We start from the raw sequence: 21,234 nt of genomic DNA on the forward strand, positions 1-21,234 counted from the left end.
GCGCGTGGTAAAGAGTGTGGAAGCGCGAGGAACCGCTTTGGCGTCCTTCGCTGACGTAACAAGGCTCCTCCTCCCGAGCTGTACCAATCCTGACAAAGCACAACAGCACATAATAACAATAACAACAACAACAACAACAACAATAATAATAATAAATTACCACTACATCAACTACTACCTAATGATTTGGTCGACAGTTACAGCTAGTTAGCCTTTTTTTAATTATTATTTTTATTTTTCAATTTTCTAAATAAATATTTATAGTGGGGATATACTGAATGAAATCTGGAAATAGTTTAAATAAATAATGGTTTGAACGTCTCTGTGATTCACGAAACGCGTCGTTTAATTTAGAAATAAATGAATAAGCCAATAAAGTTGTTCTCTTACAACGACCATCTCAGTTTGTAAGTGTTATTGACATGCCGAAGAGATCAACCAGTCAACTTCAGGGTCTAAATAGTAAAATATTAGCATAGTATTTCAACTTATGCAAATGTGTTCAAGTGTCAATTATAAGTTATTTTTAGTGATTAATTTTTTAAATGATCAAAACAGTTAAATACGTGCATACTATTTCATGTGGTTACAATTGTATTTAAATTATGTTGTTTTGTAAATGATACCCTTAATATTCATAATTTTTTTTCCTTAAACTGTTTAATACAGTTTTTTTAAATTGATACATACATAAACCTTTATATTCAGAAAAAACTTTTATGTAATTTGGAGACTTAAATAAGAGTGACGGAGTCATTAAAACCTGTTGTTGGACTATGCTGCCCTCTATTGGTTGTGCGCTAATACTGCAAGGATAAAACTGGATTACGGTCAGCAGGTGGCTTGAGCAGCAGTGGCACAAAAAGTAGGTATGTAGTGTATGCAACGCGTGGGGGCGCTGTTCTAGAGGGGGCACCAAAACTGGAATTTTTATTTATTTTTTTTTTTCCTGTTCTGCATTCTGATTTATTAATGTTATAGCAAGTACAAAAAACTAAAAGATCTTTGACACTAACAATGTCAAAGAGATCTGCAGCCCTTACTGGAAAGAATTTTGGTTGATGAAAATCACACAAATTTCAAATGCCTTTAAACCTTGAATTCTCAGTTAAGTTGAAGGCGGAAACTGAAACTATTCCTTTCGTCATACATAAGCAGTACGATGAGATTTTTTTAGTTCATATCCTTAGCACCAACATGAGGGTTATTTCTTACCTGCGGCCATTAGTCAGTGGTCCCAAAAAGACTTGCACAAAGAAGCCAGCAGCCGACAGCAGTTTAGTATCAAGCTTTAGGATTTTTATTGGGGGAAAAACTGGGGCAGAGAACCATTGTTACCTAAAACATGTAAAATATTATTTAAAACAAATCTGAACACAATCTTAACAAAAGGGCACAATTAGATCAGGAAGAGGGCACTCCATCATTTTCTACCCCATCCTTTCAACGTGAAGATTATTTTCTTTTTCACTTAAAAACAAACTAACAACCAAGAACCACTTCAAGCTGCCCTCGCGCTCGAGTGTTACTCGGCAGACTCTGTGTCATTCAGCGGCTTGTGCGTCCCCTTATCAACAAAGTCTGGGCTGAAAGCAGGAAATCCATCTCATCTACAAACAAAAAAAAAAATCTACTTTAAAAGGTGCTTCTTTCATACCAAATGAATTCATCATCTCTATGCATTTCATAGCATTACATGACCATTATTTAAAAAAAATACTAGTAGCTGTTTAAATTTTCAGCAGCTTTTTTCTTTGCTCTTCATTTATGTTGTTTTTTTTATTTCGTGAGGGGAAAAAAAAGCCCATCAGAAATAGTAGAAACACTCAAAGCTTTCTTTAAAGTCATGATTGAAGGTTTTGAGATTGCTCCGTCCCGACACGTTGCATGTTCAGTAGGAAACGTCATCACGGCTCGGTTCAAATGCTTTATGTCTTAAAAAATAAAAATAAAAACAGCAGCACGTCTGTTTACATTCTGCCCACGATGGTGTTGATTGTCAGTTTTACTTCTCTGCTGCCATGGGCTTCGGGCTGGTTGGAGATCCTGTGAAAACCTCACAGTTTCACTGCGGCGCTGCCTTCACACGGAATTTACAAAAAGAGAAAGGTATTAAAAAAAAAACATTTTAAAAAAAGAACCGTGTTTATTTAAAACCAAAAAGCATCATTCTCACCACTGCAAAACCTCTGCAATCAATTGACGAACTTTTTTAAAAATAATTTTTTTTATAGACAGCCGAATGTCTGAAAAAGCGAGGCAGCAACAGGTGGGGGTGGGGCAATACTGTGTTGCTCAGCCTCAGTTTTAAAAACAATTGTACGATGAATTTCATAAAATGAAGCAGTGGTTCTTTAAACGTTATTACTTCAAACATCTACATAAAACAAGGTATTAACAGGTTGTGCTGCGGTAAAAAAATATTTCGGATCACTTGAATATTCATATTCATAAGGCAGAAGCTCCTGCTCTCGATTTGATTCATGCAGGACGCAGCGAGCGTGTACACAGGTTTGAACCCGATCAGGCCAAAAAAAAAAAAAAAACCCTGAAGAGGAGGAAGTGGTTGAGTTTGCGTCACAATTCGGTAGATTCACAGTATCGCAACGTCCAATCTGATCAGCGGAAAGTAAAAATGTAGAACGTCTAGACAATCCTCAAGTGCAGCCTTTCCTCCATGCACGCCACAGGACGTGCAATCAACAGCTTTCGGGAACAATAAAGTGCATTTAAAAACAACAAAAAAAAGCACTTTTTATAATTGAGAATTAGGCTCAATCCACTAAACGTTCGGAAAAACTGTTTTTTAAGAGAAAGAACGCCATAAAAAGTCCCATAACAAACGGTCAGAGGAGACGTCGTTTGAACTTGAGTTTAGGAAAAGTCGGGATGGTTCGCCTTGAGACCGGATAATAACCGTAAACTACAGGCGCTCTTCCGTCGCTATATCTCAGCGGACGTGTGTGTTTGTGTCGACGGCAGAACCACGGCTGTTGTCATAGCAACCGGCTTGACCAGGAGCAAAACATCCGCGTGCGCTGAAGGACAACAATCAAACATCTGCTTCTGTCCCTGCTCCCCTGCTCCCCTGCTCCTCTGCTCCCTGCGGCAGGAGCTTCGGGAGACGACGTGAAATGCCAGAAAACGGTTTAAGAAAAGGTATGAAAAATAGAAGCGGAACTTTTGCTACAGAAAAATATTTTGATAAGCCGGAGCTACAAAAAAAACTGAATGACAGCCGACTTTTGTCATCACTTGCAATACTGCTTTGGGTAAAAAAATAAAAATAAAAAAAACCCGAATAACTGATGCCTTTATGTCAGCATGAACAATTACAACAATTTAGAGGCGGCCCTCTAAATGTAAAGTGCTATTAGATCACAAACTGAACAATCATTTTAGTTAATCTGTCGTTTCTGTTGCTTTTGCTTGTAACAACTGCTAAAACCCAACTTTTGAAAGTACGACTGAACATTCAGTCGGTGTGTAGGAATAAAAGGGGGTTGGAGACAGCAGGTTTCAAGTCTTGAGAAGCTCCCTTTTGGAGCCAAAAAAAAGAAAAAAGCTAACGGAAAGCTGCTAGATTTTGCTTTCCTTCGTCGCCTCCACCTCCCGTCTTTGCTCTCACTCCTCGGCTGTTTTGAGGACGGAGTCGTCTCCCAGGATCTTGCAGAGCTCGTTGAGGCGGTTTTGCATCTCGGGGATGCCGGCGAGCTGGGCCTCCAGCCGCTGCTTCTCCTCAGTGAGGGAGAGGCGGGTCGCCGAGTCCAGCTCCTCGAAACGCCAGCCGCCCTCGCCATCGAACTGCAGCAGGTGGGTGTGGTACTTCCTGAAATGGAGTGAGATAAATGGGGCTGAATTTGCAGTCCAATAAGCATCTAGCACAAGCAGTTAGGGGAAACCTGATAACTGGGCAATCACAATATGGCGGTTGCCAAATTTTGATTTTATCTAATGATCGAATTTAACAATTAATCAAATTTACTGATTAATCAAATTTTGGTTTTTGAAGATTTAATATTTGGACGCACTGTTTTTTTTTCATCAATGTACTCCTTGGTTTTCTATTTTTTTCCTATTTATTTGGATTATGAATTCAGGTTAACTACCGCAACTTCACAAAAGTGAATTTGCGGTAACACCAGAATGAAGTCGTGTGACAAAAAAGTCAAATACAGTTAAAAAAAAGAAGTCTTAATATTACTAGAATAAAGCTGTAATGTAGGGAGAATGAAAATTAATTATTCCAGCTTTTTTCTTATTAAAATGACTTTTCTCATAATTTTTAGACCTAATAGGTCTGTCACGATAAGTTTTACGGGATGATAAATCGTCCCAGCATTTACTGCTATAAACGATAATACTGCTATAAAATTTGAGACCATTTTCAAGTAATATATCGATCATGGCATAACACTTTACCCAGCAACTGGTAAATAGTTTAAATACACAACAACCAAAAGCAGTACAGAAAAAGGAAATGAAAACCACAAATCAAATGGATTACAGAGTCTTGGCAACTAAAAAAATATGAAATCGCTGGAATGGAAATTATTGAGCTCATTTTAATTCATTGTGCCATTAGATGATTTCCAGAGAGCAACACGTCTCACCACAGGGACGGTCGGTGTGTGATGGAGAGCAGCGAGATGCCGGCATCCTTGGCGGCCTGGAAAATCTTTCCCTCCACGTCGATGCTCACAGCACTGGTGCACTCATCCAGCAGGGCGTATTTGGGCCTGGCATGAACGTACAGGGAGTGGAAATGATATCACTTATTCAAATCGAGTCTCTATTTCTGCTCAAAGTCATTCAAGCGTCACCATTTTTATCCTGTATATACGAAACACGGCATATGTAAAATCTGCCGTCAACAGGGAAAAAACAACCCGAAAGAAATTACAATTTTCTCAGCTAAGGTTGTGCCAAAAACCTCCATTTAATTTCTTCTTTGATGACAAAGAGGCGGGTGAATTTAAATGTAAACTAAAAGAAGTCGGTCTTACTTGTGGTAGAACATGCGAGCCATGCCCATCCTCTGCTTCTCGCCTCCGGACAGAACGTCCTTCCAGTCTAGCTCAGCATCCCAGCCTTAACGAAAGTACAGAGCATTGACGGAAGACATTCTTTCCTCGAAGAGTGCTCCATACGTAACTGACTCTCCTGCTCAAATTAAGTGCTTAAACAAAATAAAGTCGCAAGAAAAAAAAATCTAGAAAATGCTCTCGCTCATTTTTCTGGGATTTAGCAAACAGAAATTATTTGCGGTAATTATAACTAACTAATTGTAAATCAAGAGATGTTTAACTTCAAACAATGAATGTGTCACTTTCTATCTGGTTTCAACTATAAATGTTTCCAAAATTCAGGCTTTTGATCAAACGCCAGATTGCGCTTTATAACAAAACCGTTCAGTTTGATCATGGAGCCCTTTGAAGGACAGAAATCGGGCACTTTCCAGACCTAGAAAAGCCATTTTCTTACCTCCCTCTCTGGTGACGATGTGATTGAGGTTGACGATGTCCAAGATGGACTCCAGGTCCTTGTCGGTCAGCCCTCTGGCAACCATGTCCTCCACTGAGTCTGGGTAGATCACCTGGTCTCGCAGAGAGCCCATTGACATGTATGGCCTGGAGAAACGCATTCGCTCGTCACACACCGGGAGATTCTTAGTTATACCGACGATTCTAGTATAGCCTCATTGGAATAAGGGATAATGCGTATGTACGTCACTTTGGCTGCTTTCATTTCTGTTGTTCCTGGCGTAAGGATTTCTGTTGCGGCTACCAGGTGGTCTCTTGTAGCGACTATAAAATATTCACTGCTCTGCAGGAGGGAGTCGGTACCTCTCACCAGCGATGGGTATGATTACACTGATAGTTTCTTGCTACAATCAGGCAACTGCTTAGTTCCATCTAGCTCAAAAAACCAGCGTAATCTGTCTAAACGATGTCATTCTTACGACACAAGTGTTTTAACGCATTTACACAAAAATTACAAAACAAATGAAGAAAATTATGTAAAATCTGTTTCATAAAGTAGATAAGCCTGAAGTTGGGCAATATCGGCAAAAAAACAAACAAGCCAATATGTATTTTTAAATGGCTCAAAAACAATATCACAGACAAAATTCCACATTTTTGGCTTTTTTAGGGGGGATTTGGCCAAACAAATATGCAACTTCAAAATAGAGTTTATTATTATTTTTTTGTTTTTACTTTCCTTTACAAACAGGCACCAGAATACAAATTATATTCAAATATGAATATATACAATATGTTTAGTGTGTCAAAACAAATAAGACATTTATAAACATAAATGCAAGCAGATTTTGGTCAACCAAAAAAAAAATAAAATTGTGGCCAAATAAAAATACTTGAATGGAACAAACTGGCGTGGTTCAATGGAACAATAGTTTTACAAGATGTTAATGCTTTTTTTTTTTAAGAACTCAAATATTATGTGCAAAACTAAGAATCGTATTTGCATATAAAAGGAAATCTTCCTTTTAAAAATGCTCAACACCAAAACACGTCACATAAAAAAAATACCCTACAAAAAGTAAATGCTTACGCTCATGATGTAATGTATAAATTTCTTCACCAGTGTCCAAAAAATTCAGCACTGGTACGCAACAAATTTGCTTTAAAAAAAAAAAAAATCTAAACACGCTTTTATGCTCTTTCTACAAAGCGTAGTGAACATTTCACTCTCTCCACAGCTCTGGTTTCCCTACCGCCAACACACAGAGGCCCTGTTACAATGTATTAGATTACTGGGGAAAGTTGGGCAGTTCCAGGCTTGAAGCTCTTCTCTGAGGTTGAACGTAGCGGTCATCTTCGGTGCACTTACCTCTGAGGAATGTAGAACATGTGCTCAGGCGAAGGCTTGTACAGGCGGCCGCCGTAGACGGGCCACAACCCGCTGAGGATCCTGAACAGCGAGCTTTTCCCGCATCCGTTTGGGCCCGTGATCAGCAGGTGCATGCCCTCTTCCACCTAAAGGGAGGGGAGAGAGCAACGATTTATCAAACCGGCTGAAGTGCGCGGAGCCATCAGGATAATTACAGCGCATCATTATAATACAAAGCCGAGTGCAGAGTTAGATGGCGTCATCCACCTAACGTTACCCTAAATGTCAGCGCAGCAGATACTCAAAAAACTTTTGTAGGCTACACTTAGAGGACAGATGAAGGTGTAAGGTGAAAAAAATATTTTTGAAAGTGTTTGTTGGCTTTTTGAAAGATTTTACGGCACAGTAACAAAATGAACGAGGTGAACTGCGACCGACGTCCTGAGTTGCGTTAGGTGTTGCAACACTTGGGCGCAGCTGTTATCTACACTGTTCCTGAGCTAATTATCACATCCTGTACGCTCTGAGGGGCAAAAAAAAAAAAAAAACCGTGATATCCTTGATAATTTCAGTCTGACTCAAACAAAAACAAGCAACACACAACCAAGGACACACACTGGACCCGATTACCAGGAAGGGTGTGAAGATTTCCAATGATGTCGCCCTGTCTGATCATTTCACTGTTATCTTTGAAAGTACCTTATCCATTAACTGGATTAGCAAAAGAGCGACTATGAAAAAAACGTTCTTTCAGACAACACAGCGGAAACTTTTAATCAAGTCTAGATTTACAGCCGTGCATTAGAAGAGAACGTTGCACACAGCTGATTTCAAATGGTAAAAAGCACAAATAACCACCAGAAACTGAAGTTTGAAACCTTTAGGAATGATTTGTAATTACGGAAGCCAGCATCCAGCAGGGAGCAATACCCCCAAAGTATTGCTCCCAACGCCCCAAAGGAAATACCTCTTTACTAATGAGGCCATTGGGAATTTCTAGGAAATACTAATAAACACCTTACAGGAGCGGGTGTGTGGTCATGGGACTGAAAAATAAGGAGAAAGAGTGCTTCTACGTCACCTTTAAATTCAGGCACGACACCACCACATCCCCATTCGGCGTGATGATCGGGACGTTCTCGCACACGATGCCTCTGTCCACGTCAATCACTTCGCCTGCACAGCAAAAACGATCAAGTTTAAAACCTGAATGACTTTTTTATTACCTTAATGCCGAACCAAGTCAGGAGACTTTAAAGCAGAAGTCTCAGCTGTGAGGTTTGGAAAGCAAGAGAAAGCGTTTAGATTTGTCTTTAAGAATAAGAATATATAAGAATACAGTTAAAACACATCACAAGGCATTTAAGAGGATTGTAAAACAGTGTTCTATTATTTAAAAATGTAAAATGTATTTAGAATCGACAGATAGGCAGGAGTTGAAAGATCAAAAGGATAAAGTATAGCAACATTGCTGCAAAATATTAATATTGGCCGATACAATTTTAAAAACTGGCCGATATTGTACGATACCGATGTTAGTGCTGATATATTGTTCCTAATTTACTTCTTTTTTCTTTTGAGGCAATTCATTTATCTGATCTCTTTTGTCATATGAACTCAAAAAGAAAAGAGGCATGTCATGTTGGCATAAATATCGAGAAAAAAAAAACTTTGAAACAACTTTGAGAGGTCTATTTTATGTTTATAACCATTCCATCTTTTACTGCATAGCCACCATCTGGCACTCAACTTTAGTCTAGTTAAAACTGTCAATGTAGGGCATGTGTGTCTACTTTTCTGCATCTGAAACGGGGACTAGGAAACACCTCAACTCTGCACATACTGCAAAAATTCATATTTGGAGTGGGTGTATTCTATTCTGACATAGCCTCGCTTGCTTAGAGAGTCATGTGACCCATTCAAAGTCCCCTCACAGGTGAAATTTGCACACGCAGCAGGACTAACCTACCTTTTATCTCCAGCGGCCCGTCTATGTGCATCTCGGGTTTGCTTTTCAGCGTCGTTCCTGTGGTGGCGGACAGAGAGGAACGCTTGTAGATCCCCCTCTGGACGTCCTCAAACACCACAAACATGTTGTGGACCCTCGCCGTGTAACCTGCCAGCTCTGTGACCTGTGGCAACCAAAACACGGGGGGAGGGTGGTAGAGCGCGCAATGGTCATCGAGGAAGACGTCAGAAAACAAGGTTGAGACAAACCGAGAGGGTCACTATCTCTGCCAAGCAGTGTGTGTGTGTGTGTGTGTGTGTGTGTGTGTGTGTGTGTGTGTGTGTGGTGTGTGTGTGTGTGTGTGTGTGTGTGTGTGTGTGTGTGTGACCAGTGGGTCTGAACTGGAGTAACCCCCAAGGGTGTTGGCAGACAGAAGATCTGCACAATCTAACTGCATTGTACAAGTATAGGCACAGAGTATGTATGAAGTCGGAATTAGTAATGCATGACTTCCTGTTTACCTGAGGAATTATTATGATCAACTAAAGGGAACATTTATCTTCCACATTCTACAAAATGAGATAAAACAAAGAAAATATGACTTTGCACCCCGCAGTCAGACAATACCGCCTGTTGACACAGCTTGACAGTATTAAACATTGCAGAGAATTTCTAGGAATCCACAGAACGGACGTGGGACAGCCCAGATAAAATTTACCTTGTGTTCTTTCACCCAGTCACATCTCTCCGCTCAGCCGACCGGCTGCCGAAGTTCAAGAGCAAAAGAATGTACAGTTGACATTACCCGCAACATGGAAACGTCATGTCAATATTAGGCTTTCGTCTATCTTCCTGGATAACTATTTTCTTTTTAGAGAGAAAATGCAAGTAGTTTCTTTAGAGAGAGAATTCTGTTGGTTTTCTGTCGCTTTTAGATATACATCAAAATACCAGGAATTTTTACTTTCAAAATGTTCTTGAACTGAATCAAGCAGGTATTGAGAATTAGATATCTCCAAGGATGTGTATAAAAAAATTTAAAGAAAAAACCCACTGCAAATCTGTGATATTGCTGAGAATGGACAGCAAAAATAAACTTAATTAAAGCTGCAGCTCATTAACAAATAATACGCATTAGTAGAACATCCTAAGAAATTCTTAAAAATTCCATAAGTAAAACAAGGTAAATTTTGCAAAGAAAAAAAGGTTTATAACTTCACTGAAATGAAAAATTTTATGAAGCAAATGAACAAGTCCTATCAAAACTAATGGTTAGCGTGCTGACAGTTAGCATTAGCATATTTATTTTTGCCAAATTTCCAATACTCCATAGGTTGATAACAAGAAATGAAACTTTTGATAGTGAAACAAGTGTCACTGTAAGCAGTAACATTGACAAACAGAGGAAAGTTCTTTAAAATTAAGATACAAATATTCACTTCTGGATGGCCGACTTTCTCAAGCTGCAGCTGTATTTCCTTGCAGAACCAACAGAGCACACACACAAAACCTACTGTTTCTGTCCATTAACGTAGAGACTCTCTCTTTATCACAATTTAACAGCAATGCATTGAACAAAATCCCGGAGTCTCATTTTGCGCATTAACGTTGAATAAAAAGAAATGTATCACTTTGCATTCGCTGAGAGTGCACTGAAGTAAATCCTGGCAGAAAAATAGAACAAGAGGGAAAGTAAGAGGGCTGAAAGATCAACAGATGGTGGATTATTCACAGCCAGGCTAAGCCTGAAAGAAGGAGCCCTGAATACACACACACTCACAGTTCACAGCTGACCAGTGAGAATGCCTGTCATTTTGAGGCTTGTTACTTTAGTTCTCAGTGCTGATACACATGCAACAGCGTAACGCACACGGATATAATTAAGCCTCCGAAGAGTGGGGGAAAAAGAGATCTAGAACGTTACCATATGCAGACTATTGTCCTGTCGGAAGCAGTAATTCATTCCGGTGACATTAGTTGCTGTTTCTGCAACATATTTCTTTCTATAGAGGAGGCAGAAAATAACAGCTGAAGCAATATTGTGCTTGATCTTTTGGGTCAGGCTTACAGATATTTGATAAGGTTACTGTGGAACTGTAGGAATCAAAAGGAAATAAAGAACAGCCGAGCCAGGCTAACAAAAGTAAATTACTTTCCTGTGTAATTATGTAGGAGCTGGATCTTTTTTGCAAGGTGAATTACGATGGTTTTATTGCGACGTGGTGCTTTATAAATTAACTGGACGAATATGAATGAGATAATATGGTATAGTGAGCACATCTGGACCGCAGCATGCAGGCGTTTGCTGCTCTGCATTTGTATTCAGATTCAAATTAAAGCTGATGTAATCTCCTTTAATCACAAAAAATTGTTTTTTTCTTTGCTACTCTCCATGAAAGACCAATATTAGAGATGCCGTTTCCAAGCTTCACACAGAACAGCCGTCCCCCACTCAGCTCCTTCAGACTAGCCAGCAGCAATTAGCAAACATCTGGTGGAATTGCGAATCGGCTGAGCTCAGTAAAGGAGCTCCTTCTCAGTGCGACGCTGGTAAAAGTGTTGTGAAAGGGTTAATGGAGGAGCCATGTTGTGATGACTTCCTGAAGACCAAGTTTTAGAAAGAGCAGGAGTTTTTAAAGAGACAGACACCCAATTTCAAGGTGCTAAATTGTGAAGCCAGTTGTATTTTAAATCATATTTGATATTCTCGGAATTTTTATAACAACTGAAGGTACCGCAGTTACTTGATTGTGCTGTAAACTGGCACTTTATGAATGGAAAGTACGTAATACTGCTCCTTCAAGACGCATATTGAGAAGATGAAATTTAAGACTTCTGCAGAAACCGTTTGAGTCGTATACTTTACATTCTCCCAATTATTTTATCTGTTGCCGTTTTCTATTATTCATTTACCAGCACAATTTGTTTCATGATTTTTAACACTGATGTGTTACAGAAAGAGAATCGCTGTCTTGCTTCACTACATGTTATTTATGACCCAATGAAATGCAGATGAACTGATTTACTTTTGTAAACACAAATGTACTTATTTTAAGCCCGCGCTTTGCTGATCGCTCTTATTGGAGGAACGTGGCACGATGGGACGTTTAAGAGCGATGACACAGATAAGGAAGCTGAAAGCATGCCACCAGCACTAGTTTCAATTCCTCCTCTCCACCACAGAAACGAACCACTCATCCTCTTTGTGACATACGCATGCTGCCGTCAAACTGTGTGAATCTGCAGCGTGCAGACTGGTGCAAACACTAGGTGGCTGTACTTTTAGTTTACTTCCTGGAGTTGCTGCGCTCCCAGCTTCTAACAACTAGGTTGTGCGTGAACGTCTTCTGATTAGCATCGTGATGCGCGATCGTCCAAACCTCTTTGTAGGAGGACATAATCCTCTCGATGGCGTCGGCTCCAGACGCTAGGAGGTTGCGGGCGGTGGTGAACGCCTCCGTCCTCTCGCTCACCATCATCTGCGCCCGTCCGTCTGCCGTTTCTACAAGCGGACGAGAATAAGTCAGGGGAAGAGAGGACGGCAGATGAGACGCTGGCTCGCACACGTCTGTTTGAGAGCGAATGAGGGCCAATGCGGTCCCCACCATTGTCGGCGAAGCCCGTGGCCGTAATGATGGGCACGGCCACCATGACGAGGCCGGAGCCGCTCCATACGTATTTCATGAGGAACTGCTCGATCATGATGTACCAGAGGCGCTTGGACAGGATCAGGTTCATCTGGTCGGCCAGGGCCCGGTAGCACTTCTGCAGCTGGCACATCTCCACCTTTAATAATAGAAAATGTCAATAAAAAAAGTTAAAAATACACAGATGTCATCACTAGAGATGCAACCGATCTGATAATAGTAGGCCTATCTGTATTGGTCCCGATATTGAAAAATTATTCTAGATTAGATATTACATTGGCTGTTCTACTCCTAATTCCACTGACTACACAATTTAAAGTTAGATTGTTTTTACATGTTTGCTGTTGGTGTATTTGTGCAGAGTGGTCAAACAGACTTGCAATTTAGTACATTTCAGTCTGTGTTCTGAAAAAAAATATTTTAGTCAATTCAGCGCTATTTCTCTGTATCGGATATCGTTGATACTAATATCGGTAGCAGAAGTAACAGAAAAAAAGTAGATTGGTAAATCTCTGTTGGTGACATGACAAAATGAGAAAGAATGACAATAAAATATAGAATTAGTTTCTTATTTAAATTGATTTTTTTTTTAAATCATGCAAAAACTTACTTTAGACAAAATACAGACTCACGTCTACAGCCGAGAACAATCAGCTCAAGTATCTGCTTACATGTCAGCAAAAAACGGAAATGATACCACCTTACCTTGTGTCCTCTGTAAAAAGCTATTTCCTCAGCGTTAGCAATGATCCTGGAGTGCACGTAGCGTAGGTAGCCCTTTCTGTGCGCTTCCTCCGCGACCAGCTTGCCAAACCTGGGGGAGCACGCACGCAGGACCTTGGCCGTGGCAAAGACCACCAGCCCGGCCAGCAGGGTCGGCCCGCTGGCGTTGGCGCCCCTCGCCCTGGCGGTCTGGATCAGCGTGTAGGAGGTCAGCATCACGTCCAGGATCGGCTTGGTGAGGTTGGAGTACAGATGGGCCACCGACTGGGAGAACATCATCACGTCCTCGGTCAGCGACTGGTCCGGGTTGGCGAGCCTCCCGTCCATGTTGCTGACTCTATAGTAAGTCTGGTCGGTGAAATAGGTCCGGTAAGCGTGGCTGACCAGCCGTGTGCGGAAGGCCAGCGCCAGCTTGCACTCCAGGTACCGGATGGCGCTGTTGACGAACGTGGCCGGGATCGCGATGAGGAGCCATTTCATCAGCTGGATGATGAAGTGCCGGGGGTTTTTCTCCACGATCGTCTTGACGATCTTCCCGTCCAAGCTGGCCACGTAGATAGACAGAAACGTCCTGGATATCAGTGCCACCGAGTGCAAGCACAGCAAACCCAGCTCCTTGGAGACGAGCCTGGGGAAGAGGATTCTACCGAGTTCCAGGATCTGCTTGAAAAACTCCGCGTCGACTCCCGGGGATGCCTTCTTGTCGCCCGCGACGTCTATCCGCGCCTTCGCGGAGCACGTCGAGCCGTTCTCCGCCCTGGACGCCCGGCGGCCGCTGCTCGGCTTTTTGTTCCCGCAGAGCTGCTTCCAGATGACGGGATACAGGGTCCTCACGCCGTACGCCGCAGCCGCCAGGAACACGGCTCTCTTCGCCGCAGTCGCGCGGTCCCATTTCACTCTGGACGCCGCATCGAGGATGTTGGACATATTTTCTCAAACGTTAGTCGCCTTTTTGCTGACCGTCCGTGCAACACCCATCCCCCGAAAAACACCGAATCCCCGCACCGTCCGAGTAGAAAATAGGGAGATGGGGGGAGGAGGATTGTGATGGCCGAGGAGATGTGAGGACAGCCTGTGAGAAGCACCGTTACATTCTGCTGCTTGTTCACCTGCGACAAGAGGAACAATGTGCACTAAAAATCTACTTCCGGGTGGCGTTACCAAAATTAAACTGAGTTTTAGCAACGCCCAATGGACGTTTTAATTTGTACGGCGAACTAATTTCCTGTAAAAACTGCAGCGGTTCATGACACCTTGATGACGTCGTTTGGGATGGCTTTTCTGATTGGTCGCGCCCCCCCACACCCCCCCGAAGAAGACTTAAAGCGTTGATGTAATTGGTGGACCTGCAGGCGGAAGTAAATTTACACTTCTTGCTGCATACAAGAATACAATAAGATTTATGTCATCGTATATGATATATATATTGTATTATGTGATATCATCTGTTAAATTAATTAACGTATTTGATATTCTTAGATACATTCAATAAATAATGTGAAGATGAACCATAAAGTGAACATTTAAGTGAGGGTGTTTGGAATGAGGATGCTTGTGAACTGGGCTTTTTTTTGTTTGTTTGCCTCGAGGCTCCATATTGACGCTGTACCGTAAAAGATCAAGAATTATTTTTGGCAAATGCATCCCAGTTCCTGTATCGGTCACGTGACTTGCTGAACGATATACCCGCACCATCACGGGGCTTGACGCATGCGCCGACGCATTGGTGTTGCCGGACCCATCACTGATTTAATGTATTATTTAGAAAAATATCAACAATTTTACACCTAAATACTGGCTAAAGGTGCAAAAATAAAAAAAAGTTAAAAATAATAAATAATATTTTTAACCTAAGGTAGTAGAAGATTCCGGTGCAGCGCGTGCCTCCACTTTGTCATATTTAGGTACCGTTAGCAAGCTTACTAGCAAAGTTAAGTCCCCGTTTCAGATTTATACTAAATATTAATACTTATATATATTGACAAGTAGTTACTTACATCCAATAAAAATGAATTGGGTTGGAGGCTCCAGGTAAGAGTCGAGAGAAAAGACGAAAAAAAAATCCCTAAGCTTCATAAGGAGAATAACGTTTAGCTAACGGCTGTTCTGCTAACATTTTAGGAACCGGTTAGTGATGAAGAACGACACAAAAAAGCAAAGGGTGAGTCCGCCGCTTTGAATTTCTATGGGTTTTACGTAGTTGCGGCGAATGTGGACGAGCCCGTTTGCATTTCTTTTCGTCTTTTATTTCATTTTTTTTTTCGTCACAGGAGTTTTTTGCTAAGAGAAAACTGCAGCAGAAACTTAAGACGCTGGGCGTGACGCCACCCGTCTCCTCGGCTGGGGACATCTGCTCCGGGAGCACTGACCTTTTGACCTTGTTTGTTGTCAACCAGATAGCTTCCAAAAAAACTAATCAAGGTAAAGAGCCAGGTTATCATATGATCATTTTTGGTTTTACTAAAAAATACAACACATTAAATATTTGGTTCTTTATCAAGAAACGCAGGTATCTTCGATTATTTTAAGATAATTGGAAAATCAAAGTAAATGCAAAAGCCATGATATCATTGTTTTACTATTTAAATTATCAATAGAAATGTGTATTATAACTGAACAAAAAGTTATGACACCCTACCCACTAGAAGCTAGTGTTTGCCTCTTTAGCTGAAACAATATTGGTCAAGTGAATTATGGGTCACTGTCGTATGGTCAACACCATTGTAGGTATTTTGTATATTTAACAAGTGTACAATTTTGCGCCACTATATTTCTATATTCTTTAGAACTGGAAATATTTTTAAATTATATAAATGTTCTTTTTTTTTCTGTTTTTAAGAACCTCCAAAAGTCGCTGTCTTTGGCAGACCTAAAGGATCCAAGCCTTGGAGAAATGAGCCCTTGGTTCTCCCAATGAGCCCGTGTTCTCCATCAAACCTCAGCCTTTCTGACAGCCCGGCTCAGTTCAGGTGAAATCCACACCAAATAGCTAAATACAGAACAAACCGATGTAGTTATTGCATCTTTTTCAATGGTGTCTAGGGTTCAAGAAATCAGAAAACTAAAGAGTTCACAGAGGATCACGTATGGACAGGTTAGTTATTCCTTTTTGTACATTTTGATAAATTCTGCAATTTTATTTATTTATTTTTCCATACAAACTCAGTCAATTCTTCTTCATTTTCTAAGTTATCACCAGTACAGGAGTCGGCGTTCTCGGACAACAGCGCCTCTGACTACCTTCCACACACTTCTCCTTCCACATGCTTCGCTTCAGGCCGAGGTTTGACCAAATGAAGCAGCCATAAAATACGATTACACAATATTCCCAGTGCATTTTCACACAATTGGTCGGTGTAATAACTAATTAAGGCTGGTGCCTCCAGGATTATTCCCGCTGCAGACGAATGAGCAGAAGCAAAGCCTAACTCTGTCGCAGCCTCTTCCCCGCTGTTCTCCACCAACTTGGGACACATTAGCGCTGCAGCAAGCTGAAGTGGTTATGAACATTATACACATTGAAAATGATCATTTTAATAGGCTTTGTGATGTGTTGTATTACCAGGAATTCTTAGGAAGAAAAAAAAAATTCATTTTTTTTAGTTTCAGCCTTTCTCCCAGCCCAGAGGTATGACCAATCCGATCTCCTGGTCTGTCAGATCCAGCACACCCGCTTTCCAGCTGGAGACCCCAACACCATCCCAGGTCCTATTTGGGAGTCCAAAACCAGAGTGAGGAAAGAAATACAATTCAGAGATGTTCATTTTTGTTATGGCGTTATACTCTTTTCTTAACTCCGCCTCCCTTCACTTTATGTTTGATTACAGTAAAACCGAAGCAGGAGGTCATGGAGGACATTCCAGTTCATTTTGTCTGGGCCAACTGGAGACCAACCAGCCCATGCTGGACTTTCCGATAAGCCAATCGGAGCCTATCCATCTGTTTGAAGAGAACGTCTTCACAATGTTTAATGATAATACACATAGAACAGAAAGTGAATACTCCTAAAAACCTCAACATGAACAATGTAACTGCTTTCCTTTAATATTTTTTTATGTTTGATTTCAGGTGCACTCTTTGGGAATGGATGCTCAAAGGTACATCTCAGAAAGGAATCATCAGTGAGGCTTTCATCCCCTCAGTAAGTGTTAGTTCAGATGATTCAAACTCTGTTTTGGATCACTTTTTAATACGAGATCTTCCTTTTTAATGAAAGAACTGTACCCAGTCCTCAGGATGTTGGAATGGAGGTAAGACCTTGAAGTTTATTCATCTGTTGCCACCTAGTGTTGGAATTTGTAGCTGCAAATCTTTTGTGAAAGGAACAGTAGATAAAACCCCAAAAGTGATATTTTGACGCAGTCGAATGATGTTTTCAAAAAACAATTCCTGTTATTTTACTCAGATGGGAGCACATGCAAAGGTTACAGTATCAAATATTGTCTGTTTCTTTCTCAGCTGTCCAACGGCACTCACAGAAATTCCAGTAAGTTTGTTAAACGTCTCCAAGCAAGCAGTTCAGTCAGTGTGTGTATGCTGGGAAGTAGAAAAAAAAAGTCTCACTAAACTGAATAGCTGTCTGTTTAAAACCCACAGCATGTCTTGGAGAGAATGCTGGGCTTTTGAAAAGCTTTGAATATTTGCCAAGTTGCTCATGCAGAGTAGGTTACCTCAGTTCAGACTCCAATGATGTAAGTTCATTTGCATTTGTAAAACCTTGCCTCCTGAATTGCTATCAGCATATAAGCATGCAATTTGTTCCCAAAACAACACATAAAATAAACCAAAATGCGCTTAAATTGAGTCAGGTAGGATGAGAAGGAAAACAGATGACCATTTATATATATATATATATATATATATATATATATATATATATATATATATGTAAGACATTAGGTTAGACTTAAGTCCTTGTCATTATCTCGCTGTAATTTGTTTTTACAACTCAACTTAAAGCTGCTAGCAAATAAAACCCATCCAAACCCACTTTAGTTTGTCACATTTTAAACACAACACCACAGTTGGTATTTGTATCTATTGAGGATAAGTCCAGTTGATGAGACCCAAGATACCGGTAGATTACCTTTTGAGGAAATAAAAAGCTAATTTTATATAAAGTACTAGTTTTTGACTTGGGCGTAACCAATCAAATTGTATTTCTGAAAAGTTTGATAAACAAAATTTTGAAAAATTGCTTTGACCATTTCAGCTCTGACATGTCTTATATAACACACAAAAGTGCCATTGCAAAATTATTTTGGGCAAGTGCTATTCAAATGACAGTAATGATGTGACTTAATCTCATGCTGTGCTGTGCAGACATTCTGTCAATACTGATGAAAATTCACTCCTTATTCACAAACAGCCTTTCTGTTTGCAACTCTGACCTTTATTTCCTCTGTAGGATGACTCTTGCTGTGAGTCATGTGATCACGAGTCTGGTTTTTATTTGGATGAAGCCCGCTATGACAATCTGAAATCATCCTCACAGAGAATTACTGTCCGATCCCAACCAGGGCCTCTCACCCCGTTAACGAGATCCAACGTGAATGTTGGAAACAACCAGAACATGACGAATGAGGCCATCAATGAGAATAAAGCCTCTGGAAGCCAGCAGTCAGGGAGCCCCGTGACTCCGCCGTCAACTCACAACTCTGAAGTGTGTAGATGTAAGAAAGCAGAGAGTCGAGACGCAGCGACTCAGACTGTGTGCTCCGGCACAGCTGCCACATGTGATGTTTCAACTCAGTGCAGCTTCGATGCAAATGGCGAGACCAAAGCCAAAGCTTTATGTCGACCAGTTGTTGACGTATTGCAACAGCTTCCAGTGGATGAGGAGGAGACTGACATGGAGACACAGACACTCAGAGCGCCATCAAAAGGCTCAGCAAGTAAAGACGGAGTGACTCCTTGGAGCTGGAAGGAATCGAGGACGGGCTCAAGAGGCAGGATTTTCAACATTGTTCCTTCAGATAGAATCCTGCAGGGACCCATCAACCCCTTGCTTGGTGTTTGGAGGCCAAAAGGTATGACTTAAAACTAGGGTGTCAAACAAATTTTTGGACACATCAAGACCACGAATGTCCTCAAAGGGCAGAATCTATTGATAAGACTCTTTAACAAACTGTTTAAAATTATTACCTCGTCAAAAACATACCTAGAATGTTTGTTTGAGAAATCCTTTAATCTCCTGTGGCAACCATTCAGTTGTCCACAGTGTAAATTTGGCACTGTACAGACAAAAACCACTTTGCTTTGACTGGTAAGATATTATTTCAGCAGATAACTGTTATTTGACGCCACCCTTGAGTCTACAACAGGGATGTTCATCTTTTACAATCCAAAGATTTATTTAGCAGGTCTGAGAACCAGACCAGCTAAATAAAACACATTTAGAGCCACAAATAATACATGAGAGTTTGAAGAAAATAAAAGACATTTTATACTTATAATTTTGGATAAATTGTTGCTGTTTGAGGAATGTGATACTATCCGCTACATCTCCTGGGGACTGAGCCCCCCTTTATCCTTCAACCTAGTGACACCCCTGGTTTCAGCTGAGAGTGTTTAATATGGAAGTTGTGCCTGTTAGCTATAAAACCAAGCTGCTCTTGTGTTTCTCACACAGGAGAGGAAAACGGAGACGAGAGCGAGCAGAGAGGGCCGGACAGGCAGAACCTAGTGAAGGAGGAGTCAGACGAAGGAAGAGAGGAGGTCAGGGGTCACACACTGTTGGAGGAGGTGGAGACGCTTCGAGAAATAGCCGACGTTTTGCTTCTGCTGAGGCAGAAGTAAACAAAGGATGGCGGACAGATAAGGAAAAGTAATATATTTATTGTACTTCTGTGCTTAATGTTTTCTAGTGTTTAGTTAAAAATATGTAGTGTAATGAAACAAGAAGCCTTTCAGGATTTCTTTAGACTCTTGAGTTTATTTCTTTCTTCATATACATTAGATTTTATGTAGATATTCATCTTTATATAATATAAACTCTAGCAAAACATTTACATCTTGAACAATTGTCAAATGTACTATACAGATATATTTTTTTTACTTGTGTTTTACTTAAGATAGAAACATATAAGTAGTTCACATGAAATAAAAATAATAATAATAGAACATGGAAACATTTTACCATAAGTACATGTCACATGGCCTGTCGGCTGCAGAGGCGTTAACACAACTGCATGTGGAGAGTGAAACATCACAGAACCTTTGACAAGATGTTCGTCATATGAGAGGTACACGATCACTTTGAATATTGTGTCAACACGTCTTCCATAGTACAATATGTACAAAATTACTTTGCGCAGTTTTAAGACAGCTTTACCAAATGAAAAATGAAAAGAATTGCATTTTCCTTATGTATGCAGTCAGATTATTATGGTGCAGTGAGAAACACGCAGCACATTTCACAATGAATGAATCAGTAGTTCTGTATGTTCTTGGCCTGTTACTACAACAGCTAACATAATCAGATATTTTTAAAAAGCATACAAATATCTCTAAGGCTGACGTTTACATTAACTATAACCAATGCCTTGGAAAAGCATACATACCCCTTGATCTTTTTATCCCCTCATTTTCTCAGATTATAACAAACTTATCCATTTTATTGGGATATGAAGGAAGATGAATGCAAAGCAGTGCATAGCTAGGAAATAATTGAATGCAGGTATGACTTTTTAATTAAAAAAAAACTAAAAACTTTGGTGTCCAACGTACTTAACCACATTTACTCTTTTACCCCTAAAATAAATAATGTAGCCATGATGGACATTCATTAGTAAAGTAGCCAAGAGACCTAATGTAACTCTGGAGGAGCTGCAGAGGTGAACTACTCAGGCTGGGGAAACAAAAAGAAAGAAAGAAAGAAGGGAATAGGAAAATAGATGGATGCATATAGCTATGTACGGGGAAATACTGAAAAATAAATGTCCTTGGGGCTACAAAAGTTCACTTTCAAAAATGAATAAAAACCTGGACATATAACCAGAGCTGCAGTAAAATGTTTTGTAATGGCCTATTTAAAGTCCAAATACAGAAAACCCCCCCCCCCCA

General features: G+C 40.5%; 2 protein-coding genes across 6 annotated transcripts in view; one reads left to right on the plus strand and one right to left on the minus strand.

The window, feature by feature from the left end:
• Nucleotides 1-1,273: 1,273 nt before the first annotated feature.
• Nucleotides 1,274-21,234, minus strand: part of LOC129376078 (ATP-binding cassette sub-family D member 2-like) — a 61,124-nt gene continuing 41,163 nt past the window's right edge. Inside the window, exons 2-11 of the mRNA XM_055055518.1 lie at nt 13,153-14,279; nt 12,406-12,586; nt 12,181-12,302; nt 8,822-8,984; nt 7,934-8,028; nt 6,853-6,998; nt 5,485-5,630; nt 5,007-5,091; nt 4,614-4,739; nt 1,274-3,829 (exon numbers count right to left, since the gene is read on the minus strand). Coding sequence (XP_054911493.1) covers nt 3,625-3,829; nt 4,614-4,739; nt 5,007-5,091; nt 5,485-5,630; nt 6,853-6,998; nt 7,934-8,028; nt 8,822-8,984; nt 12,181-12,302; nt 12,406-12,586; nt 13,153-14,097 — 2,214 coding nt within the window. The 5' untranslated portion in view covers nt 14,098-14,279 and the 3' untranslated portion in view covers nt 1,274-3,624. The remainder of the gene's footprint in view (nt 3,830-4,613; nt 4,740-5,006; nt 5,092-5,484; nt 5,631-6,852; nt 6,999-7,933; nt 8,029-8,821; nt 8,985-12,180; nt 12,303-12,405; nt 12,587-13,152; nt 14,280-21,234) is intronic.
• LOC129376080 (uncharacterized) lies at nt 14,295-20,084 on the plus strand. Of its 5 annotated transcripts, none has more exons than XM_055055522.1 (15): nt 14,295-14,528; nt 15,292-15,331; nt 15,441-15,591; nt 16,010-16,139; nt 16,213-16,264; nt 16,360-16,453; nt 16,557-16,669; nt 16,774-16,901; nt 16,998-17,164; nt 17,239-17,311; nt 17,387-17,420; nt 17,629-17,656; nt 17,767-17,861; nt 18,578-19,199; nt 19,802-20,084. In XM_055055522.1, the coding sequence occupies exons 2-15, from the start codon at nt 15,305-15,307 to the stop codon at nt 19,966-19,968; spliced, it is 1,881 nt and encodes a 626-aa protein (XP_054911497.1). In that variant the 5' UTR covers nt 14,295-14,528; nt 15,292-15,304; the 3' UTR covers nt 19,969-20,084. The 5 variants fall into 5 exon arrangements, with proteins under 5 accessions (XP_054911497.1, XP_054911499.1, XP_054911495.1 ...); XM_055055520.1 differs by lacking the exon at nt 14,295-14,528 and adding an exon at nt 15,084-15,201; XM_055055521.1 differs by lacking the exon at nt 14,295-14,528 and adding an exon at nt 15,084-15,201 and having other exon boundaries at nt 16,557-16,666.

The sequence above is a fragment of the Poeciliopsis prolifica genome, unplaced genomic scaffold (genome assembly GCF_027474105.1).
Source record: "Poeciliopsis prolifica strain line A6 unplaced genomic scaffold, Auburn_PproV2 SCAFFOLD042, whole genome shotgun sequence".
In the NCBI taxonomy this organism is placed as follows: Eukaryota; Metazoa; Chordata; class Actinopteri; order Cyprinodontiformes; family Poeciliidae; genus Poeciliopsis; species Poeciliopsis prolifica.